Raw genomic sequence first — 10,000 nt, 5'->3', positions numbered from 1 at the left:
CTGAAAGATCCTTCAAACCCAGAGGCGAAAATGAATGGTCTTGAGAGTGCCAATCAAATGCCGACTGATCATTAAACAGCAGTTAGAGAACAGAGGCTGAGGAGAGATAGAGAGAGAGAGTGTGTGTGTGTGTGTGTGTGTGTGTGTGTGTGTGTGTGTGTGTGTGTGTTTGTGTGTGTGTAAAAACATACCCCATTTCCAGAGGAATTCGCAGCTCCTCCTCACTAATCACCCTCTTCCTCTTTGCTGAGCCTACAGGGAACACAAACTGGTTACTCACATACACAAAAACACACACACAAAGACTCGTAAGCACACAGACTGCGGACTTACCAGACATTCACACGCGCACACACACACGCACACACACGCACACACACGCACACACACAAACGTCTGACTCCCTACAAAACATTTCTCAATCTCCTAACCTATGATATGCCATGAATGCCCTCTACTGATGTTAAGAGTCTGACCAAGCAGGCCAATGATGCTCCACCAGTCACATACCTAGTTTCATTCATTTCTACAGTATGATGACTGAGCTGGAAAGATGGCGAAAGAGAGACAGAGAGATCTAGGAGAGAATAATGGAGAGGTGGAGGAAGGCCAGAGACAGAGGAGAGAGAGAGGAAGATGAAAGAAAGACGGCAAAACACGGAGAAGAAAAAGGAACTTTGAAAGGTTACCAGGGTACACTGAGGAGAAGAGGTAATTGAATTTGATGATACATAAAGAACAAAGCAGAGAGAGAAAAAGACAAAGAGAGAGTGAGAGAGAGATAGAGAAAGAGATAGAGAGTGAGAGAGAGTGAGATAGAGAGGGCAAGAGAGAGAGATAGAGAGAGAGAGATAGAGAGAGAGAGAGAGAGAGAGAGAGAGCAACGGCAGAGGAGAGGAGAAGAGAGAGAGAGAGAGAGAGAGACAGCAAGGGCAGAGGAGAGGAGAAGAGAGAAAGAGAGAGACAGCAAGGGCAGAGGAGAGGAGAAGAGAGAGACAGGTAGAGGAACAACCTCTCCTCAAGGCCAACCCAATCAACCCTCCCCTCCAGCTCTCAGCAGGTGTGGACCAGAATCCACAGGAGGTGACACTGCAGCATCCAGCCAGCAGGAGACACACACACACACACACACACACACACACACACACACACACACACACACACACACACACAGACACAGACACAGACACAGACACAGACACAGACACACACACACACACACACACACAGACACACACACACACACACACACACACACACACACACACACACACACACACACACACAGCCACACACACAGCCACACACACACACACACACACACATGTGTCCTTGCACTCTCACATGTTGTTTGTGTGTGAGTATTTTATTACTATCATCCCTTCCTACAGGTGACCCTCAAACCCCCAGACCCCTTTGCCAACCCTTCCATACCTGGGGGCGTGCTCCCCAAAGAGTAGGAAGAGGATGGAGAGCTGTGATAGGTCAGAGCGCCTGCGCTGGTCACAGTGGTGGGCGTGACCATGCCGGTGGGCTTGATGACCTGCAGGTTGAGTGGCGAGCAGTCGGAGAGGCTGTGATTGGCCGAGGCGGAAAGCCGGGCGTGGTCTTTGGTGGTGAGCTTCTCTCCCTCCAGGGCGCCGCCGCTGCCGGACGTGGCCGCGTCACCGCTGCTCTTCTTCTTCTTCTTCTTCTCCGAGCCGTTCAGATCGCCGTCAGAGTTACTGTCGGACTCTGAGGAGCGCCGGAGGAGACGGAGAAAGGAAGAAGGGATGCAAATGGGGGAAGACAGAACGAAACAGAGGAGAAAAGAGGAATAAAAATGATAAGGCAGTTTGTCAGACTCTCATAGATCTGAATATGACTGGACGTAGCCTATTCTCAGACCCCTACACCCTCCAGCCAGCTTCTAGGACAGTGGTTCTTAACCTTATTGGAGGTACTGAACCCTGCAAGCTTCATCAGTGCATTCGCCGAACCCTTTCGTAATTTGAAAAATAAAATATGATTTCTTCAAAACGTAGGTATGTATAAAAACGCCCCGACATCGCTAGTGTGAACTGGGCTATACTGTGTGTGTCTTGACCCCTGCCGAACCCCTGAAAGTGACTCAACGAACCCCTGGGGTTCGATCGAACCCAGGTTAAGAACCACTGTTCTAGGACAATCAACAATCTAAATATGTCCCTCCTGTGGGGACCTATAGAAGCATACGTCATGAATGAAATATCTTTACTGAAGCACTAAACAGAGTGAAACTGGAGGGCAGGGGTGAACATCTCACCTGAAAGGCTGTCATCAGAGTCCTCCTCATCCTCGTCCTCTTCGTCCCCCAAGTCGTCGTCTTCATCGTCGTCATCATCCCCCGAGTCGTCCGAGTCCTTGCTGCTGGCAGCGAGCTCGCCCTCGGGCAGCGCCCCGTGCTGGAACAAGTCCACCAGCGACTGCGCCAGGTGGTTCTGCGCGTTGCCCTTCCACGCCGCCAGGGCTTTGGGGGACTTGCTCTTGCGCGAGCCCCGGGCTCGGCCACCCTCGGTCGGGGCGGGGGCCGCCAGAGGGGTGGCGCTCTGGAGGGCCCCCACCGCGGAGAGGGCGGCCGGGGGCTGGGTGCGACTGCTCCCCGTGCTGAGGTTGACCGGCAGGGAAGTGTCGGCGACGGATGTAGGGGTGTAGGGGGCCCCCTTGCTGGGCTGAGCCCTGGGGGCGCGGGGTTTGGTGGTGAGGGCCAGCGGGGCGTCCTGGGCGGGGGGCTGCTGGATCACCCCGTTGGGGATGTGCAGACCCAGCAGGCCGGGGGGCAACAGGAGCCCTGAGACCTCCGAAGGGACCTTGGTTCGAGAGCTGAGGCCCTCGGGGGTGAGTTTGGGAGGGGGCAGCGAGGAGGAGGACGAGGAGGAAGAAGAGGAGGAGTGGACACCAGACCTCCTGCTGGTCTTGGAGGAGCCAGACTGCCTCTTGAGGGGGAGAGGGAAGGCCTGCTCCTGAGAAAGAAAAGACTAGGACAGAGAAAGACAGAAAGAGAGACAGAGGCCGGGGGCGGGGGGGGGTGGGGGGTGGGGGGTGCACAGACAGAAAATCACGTAATTGCACCGGCTGTCGCCCTGCATCATTGCTGGTGGTGGAAGTGCTATAAACACAATGCCCCTAACACACACACACACACACACACACACACACACACACACACACACACACACACACACACACACACACACACACACACACACACACACACACACACACACACACACACACACACACACACACACACACACACACACACACACACACACACACACACACACACACACACACACACACACACACACAGCCTTACACATTGTGTCTTAATCACCCAGTCTGGGAAACAATGGCTGCCCGGCAGAAGAAATCATTTAGGGCATTGTGTTGAGTCAAAGGCAGTGAAAAGAGGATTGATTGTGTGCCCTGAAAGAGAAAAAGGGGAGAGGAACGGAGAGATGGAGGAACGGAGAGAGGGAGGAAGGGACAGAGGGAGGGAGGACTAAAAAGTCCTAATGCTCTGACAGAGGGCTGTGTTTCACACGCACTGGTGAATTATGGCCAGGCAACATGTGGGATTTTTTTTAAGTCATAGGCTTATCATTCAGACGGGCGTCTGTGTTTATGCACACACACACACACACACACACACACACACACACACACACACACACACACACACACACACACACACACTCTCACACACACACACACACACACACACACACACACACACACACACACACTCACACACACACTCACACACACACACACACTCACACACACACTCACACACACACACACACACACACACACACACACACACACACACACACTCACACACACACACACACACACACTAACGCACACATGCGTGAGGCAGACACGAGACACAATAAAGACACACCAACACAGAGAGACCTTGTTCTAGGTCAATTCAACACATTTGAATAAGGTATATTCACTCTCCCCCTCCACACACACTAAACACACTCTTAAACTCTGACACTTAACAGTCACAGAAAGGCCACCGAAGCCTGTCCAATACATACATAATTTAACTATTTTCTAATTCTATTAAAACAATCCAAGCTCAAACGAAGCTTGTTTTTTTTTATAATTTGTTAAATCCTGGCAGTAATTTCACAGCCAAAGAAGAGGGGAGCTGACGAAAAGGGAGCTTGAGAAAGTGGAGACTTTAAAAAAAAAAAAGAAGAAGAAAAAAATGAAAAGAAAAACAAAGAAAGTGTCTTGCTAAGAAGTTGCGAGTTAATTGCTTGTCGGCTTTGCACAAGTAATTCCAATAAAGCTGATGGCATTGTCGCTTTCATTTAGCAGTGCATGCTACACAGCAGGGAGCTCTATCAACCTAAGATAAGAGAGGGTCTCTCTCTCTCTCTCTCTCTCTCTCTCTCTCTCTCTCTCTCCCTCTCTGTCCCTCTCTCTCTTGTTTTCTGACCTTTGCAGAGTCAATAAAAAGGAGACAGATGGTGAATATGAATAGACTGAAAGCAGGCTAAAAGTGGAAAGACCGGTGGCTGTTAGAGTGGAAACAGTGGCGAGAAGCTGTTTTTTTTTTTTTACTGCTCTCAAACTAAATGTGCCGTTACATTTAAAACCTTTATACGCTTTATTTCGCCTTCTCCCCCAAAACCGCACTCGTAACATTCTCTCTGCGACTGAATGACTGACTGCCAAGACTACAGGCCTGGAGATGCTGTAGTCACACACACACACACACACACACACTCAAACTAAATCCCAATGCCTTACTAATAAACACACTCTCAATCCCTCTTATTACACAGACACACACACGCATATCATGAAGCCTAGACACATAAACACACTCACACAAACCCACAACTCCCCACACATACACAAATAATCACAAACACACACACAAGCACACATACACACACACACACACACAGAGCGCACTCGCTACATTCACTTAGTCAAGTCAGTATAGTTGCTGTTGCACCTACCTGCTGGAGGCGGAACTGTGTGAGGTGGGCCAGCGATGCCTGCAGAAGCTTCCGGCTGGCGGAGGCCTCCAGCAACGGGTTGGGGGTCTTGAGTGGAGAGGGGGCCTTGGACCTGGGGGCCCGTGGCGAGGGCGAGAGGGAGGGGGGCTTCGGGGAGGAGGAGAGGGGCAGGGGCCGGGGCGGTGAGGGCACCGACAGCGGCTTGGGGGAGGAGCACAGCGAGAGGGGGAGTTGCTGCGGGGACGAGGGGCGGGGCCTGGCCGAGGACGACGCCGGCGGCGACAGGGAGGGGGGCGAGGCCTTTGAGGAGATGGCGGCCAGGTGCTGGGGCGAGGAGGAGCCATCGCGCCCCCTCGGGTGGGCGATCAGGGCCAGAGGTTTGGCGCTAGCCGCTAGCCCGATGGCCTGGATCACGCTGGTGTGGGCCGGGGGTGGGGAGGGGGGCGGCTGCATGGAGGGAAGCAGCGGGTCGAGGGGTCTGGAAGGCTTGGGTTTGTCTCTCTTGAGCCCAGAGGTAGGGGTTAGTAGCTGCAGACAGAAGAAGAGTAGAGGGGGTCAGTCAGTCATCAGACAGGCAGAAACATCTGAACATCTGGACACCTTCACAGATAGATCTCTGAAATCCCAATCTAATGTGACCCTTCAAAGACCCTTTAAAATGACTGCTTATAAATATCTATATATATCTATCTATATACAGTATGTGCACAGAGACACACACACACACACACACGAGGCAGGCAAATGTCTGAGTTTAACCTTTGCTTTCTTCTTTTGTCGCTCCTTCTCCGAGTCCGACTCGTCGCTCTCTTTGCTCTGGTCGTCGTCGTCCTCTTCGTCGTCATCCTCGTCTTCCTCGCCCAGGTCGTCCAGGTCGCTGCTGCTCACGCCGTCGAGGTCGCTGTCGGAGGAGCCTGATTCGCTGTCGCTCACAGCCGAGCCTGTGCCCGCCTTCTTACGTAGCTTCTGCAACAGCAGAGTAGAACTCTGACTCTGACGCTTCAAATTACAATACAGGGTAGTTTAATATCATATACTGTACAATAGAGCATGGCATTTACACTATGCTTAATCCAATCACTTTTGGTGCAACTTGATTCTTTAAGACAATTACAAAGTTATAAGCGAAGTTAAAAAAAGAAGCCATGCATGTCAAACACATATTACAGTGTACCATTAGATCATTGTGCATTATAATATACTGTAGATTAGTAAAGCATGTCTGAATATAATAATACTTTGCAATGTAGGTCCTCCATATCCCAGTTCCAATTCTTATCCTGCAACTTGGCAATGTTGTACTTTGGTCAGCTGAGTTAAATAGCCTTGTCATAATCATGATAGCAACATTACGTATATTTAACATGCCCACCCAGTTTCCATACCAATTTGACATCCCTAAGTCCACTGTAGTCCTGTATGTATTTATGACCGGCTCATCTGCCTCACCTTCTCTTTAGGCTTCTGCCCGCTGCTCTTGTCCAGCAGCTCCGCTGTGCTGCTGTCGAGGGGGCTGCTCTTGTGGGCACGGGGCTTTGAGCCGGGGGCCTTGGCCTGGTCTGGCGTGCCGTGCGCTGAGCCCAGGGTGCTGCTGATGCTGCCTTTGCTAAGGGCGGAGGAGGACACCACGGTGCCATTTAGCGCCCCGTTCACACCTGCAGGCAGGAAGCAGACCGGTCGCCAGTTAGAACCCTTTAGAACATCTTATTTTGCCGCTTTCACACACACCTTCAGAGGCGCTGCAGCCGAAGCAGCAAGTTAGTGTTTATTAACGTGGTTCTTGCTTATTCAGGCCTGTATTTTTTCTTCAAGTACTCAATGAACAAGATTGCAACTCTCATCTCACCTGAGCTCAGTTAATCTGCAAGATCTGCTCAGACAAGAACGAGTGAACAAAGAGTGCTGTATTGTAATAGTCCATGATGAGATTACAGGCAGTGATGCCATTACAGAGTTGTGCTAAATGGCAGCCAAACAGGGATTACATGGGGGGGATGTTCTGGGAGGCAAAATTTGACATTTACACGTCGAAAAACAGTGCTCAAAATCAGCCAGCATGTCCCAAAGCTGATTTATCTCAGTGTTATAGCTGTAGTGCCCACAAGAAAGCAGTGACACCCCTTTACATTCCCCCTCTGTGTTTGAAGCAGTAGAAACAGACAGTAATCTCGGCATAACTGCCAGGCAGAGGACTAATACACACACACACACACACACACACACACACACACACACACACACATTAGATGTGTTGGACTATGTTTAATGTGAGCGGATTGTTCGTCTGTAACAGAGCTGAGTTTTTAAAGCTGGTGAATTATTCATGGGCCTGTTGAATATTATGCATGACGCAGCCAGAAACAGATGCTGTGTCATTAGCATCCGCAGTGTAGAAACGTGGCATTGTCCCCACACTAATACACACACATGTACACATACACACACATGGTAACTGCAGTGCTCAGCGTCTGTTTACCAACACTGTCCATGAGTATGACAACATTAATGAGCTTACTGAGTGGTTGAGAGAGAGAGAGAGAGAGAGAGAGAGAGAGAGAGAGAGAGAGAGAGGGGGGGGGGGGGGGTTCTCTATGTCTTTCTGTGTTGGTTTTATACATGTTCCCCTTGCAGTGGTCTGTAACAGGAAATCACACATAGACCCCCACACACGTAGTACCCAAACACATTTAAGCACCTACTCATAAATGGCACAAACTGGCAGACAAACACACACACACACACACACACACACACACACACACACACACACACACAGTGAAAGAGAGAGATGAAGTAGACCAAGAAAGAAGACGACGAGAGAGAGCTCAGAAGGGGTCTCCAGTGGTGAGAGAGACACAGAGATGCAGCAGGACAAGACAGCTGGGATGCAGAGGGCAGAGGAGGGGCTCACCCTTGGTGGATCGGCTGCTCTTGCTTGGCGTGCGGGACTGGTAGGGACTGGCCTCGTGGTTCTGCAGAGGAGAGGCGAAGAGGGGCGGCAGGCTCAGGAAGGGGGGGAAGAAGGCTGCAGCTGTGTGGCCATGGGCCTCCGTGGCTCTCCACCACTCTGGGGGAGGGAGGGGGGAGTGAGCGTTAGCACCTCATTTACAGGAAAAACTAGTCAAATGGCAAAACTGCTTCAGTACTTGTGAAGTTGTGCAGTAGTATATGTGACTATGTGTACACAAACTGACTCATCTGACTCTCCATTGTTAAACCATTGTCCCCCACACACACACACACATACAACTCTCACCTACACACCGCATAGGGATTTTTTGGGGATCAAGATGACAGACCCCACTTAAACTCTAAATATATTACAAAACGAATGAATCCGGTATAAGACAGATTATCTTTATTAATTAATGTATATGAATATGTTTTCTATTAGTATTTAAAAAAAAAAAAATTGTGTGTCCTTATGTCTACATTTTGGAGATTAACTTGAAATAAACAAATGCCTTGGTTTGAACCTTTTAACTCTAGACACCTCACAACACAACACAAGATCTTGTAATCATGAGTAATCCTGTACTATATGAGTAATCCTGTACTCTGAATACTTAATACGAGGCAGAATGATGTAATATTTAAGTTGTTTTTACACAACTTTTAATAAGATAACAGTTTTAGATCCAGCCATGACATGAACGTCGAGCGAATGTCTAATACCAAACTAACTTTGTCGATCCATCACACAACTGACACCAAACGAGTGGAACATTAAGCAGTGGCAGTGCTTGAGACTGTGTTCATCTCAAAACCACCTTCAGGAGACCAGAAGAAGCGGAAATAAGTTGCAATTTAACACCAGAGGCTTATTTTCCGCAATTTTCTGCGTAATTTATGCGGTAAATTAGAAAATATGCAGTGTCGTGGGAAAAAAAAATGCGGTTGAATTTGCTATTCGCTGAATTGCGGAAAACTGGAGGGACTGATCCATGTCTAACGTGGTGTACGTATGGGATCTGCTTCTGTAGTCTTGGGTCCAGCTACAGAAAGGCAAAGTCCTTCATTCCAACTGAGATAAAAATCTTCAAAGCAAAGCATGTGGGTCGGGTCACGTGTGTATATGTACACACTATCAGTACACAAGACATGTAACCGCTACCTGCGTTTATCCACAAACACTCTCAAAGGATCAAAGGAAGCGTCTACATGATTACTGACTGGCTGGAATATCTGACAGAGCATTTCCTCTGTGTTAGCTACTGTCTGCCTCAAGCATGTCTCTGACAAAGATCGTAATAACTCCAACTACACTAAATTATCTGGAGCGGAATTCAGTTTGTGTGAGATATTTCGGTGGCAACTCACATCCCAGCCCTATAAATAGTCAAATCTGGCTCCCACACTGGGAAATCGGATGTTTGAGAGGCCTCCTGAGATGGCCTGTGATAGATGAACACACACACACACACACACACACACGCACACACGCACACACGCACACACGCACACACGCACACACGCACACACACACACACACGCACACACACACGCACAGAATTGTCAGCCACATGAGGCTAATTTAATTCCAACAGGAAACACATTTTGATGAAGCTGCCTCCCATTTGTGACTTTTACACTGGGGGAGCGTCTCAACGAGCTCTTCCTGGCAGTGACAAACACACACACACTCACACAAACATGCATACACACAGACACACACACACACACCCACTCACACACAAACATAAAAACTCAGCCACACACACACACACACACACCACCAGAGGAAAGAGAATTCACTGTATCACACAGCGACATAATTATCCTGTGTTTCTGCTGTTCTCTACACAGCTGTGTCTTTCCCTCAAGTCTGCCTGCTGCCTCTTCAAATAGGCAGAGGAATCAGAGGCAAAAAAGCACTTATATCACTTAAACAACGCTCTCTCTCTCTCTCCCTCCCTCTCCCTCTCCCTCTCTCTCCCTCTCTCTCTCTCTCTCTCTCTCTCTCTCTCTCTGTGTGTGTGGAGGCGTGCAAT

At 49.5% G+C, this 10,000-nt stretch overlaps 1 protein-coding gene across 1 annotated transcript in view; it reads right to left on the bottom strand.

The window, feature by feature from the left end:
- baz2ba (bromodomain adjacent to zinc finger domain, 2Ba) overlaps positions 1–10,000 on the bottom strand; it is a gene marked incomplete at its 5' end in the record, with an annotated part of 40,747 nt that overhangs the window by 25,413 nt on the left and 5,334 nt on the right. Inside the window, 7 exons of the mRNA XM_080833861.1 lie at positions 192–252; positions 1,435–1,734; positions 2,285–2,996; positions 5,010–5,537; positions 5,769–6,008; positions 6,459–6,664; positions 7,921–8,076. Coding sequence (XP_080689987.1) covers positions 192–252; positions 1,435–1,734; positions 2,285–2,996; positions 5,010–5,537; positions 5,769–6,008; positions 6,459–6,664; positions 7,921–8,076 — 2,203 coding nt within the window. The remainder of the gene's footprint in view (positions 1–191; positions 253–1,434; positions 1,735–2,284; positions 2,997–5,009; positions 5,538–5,768; positions 6,009–6,458; positions 6,665–7,920; positions 8,077–10,000) is intronic.

This window comes from Sprattus sprattus (genome assembly GCF_963457725.1).
Source record: "Sprattus sprattus genome assembly, chromosome: 3".
In the NCBI taxonomy this organism is placed as follows: domain Eukaryota; kingdom Metazoa; phylum Chordata; class Actinopteri; order Clupeiformes; family Clupeidae; genus Sprattus; species Sprattus sprattus.
Note: the sequence above shows the minus strand (reverse complement) of the source record. Positions and strands in the feature narration are given on the sequence as shown.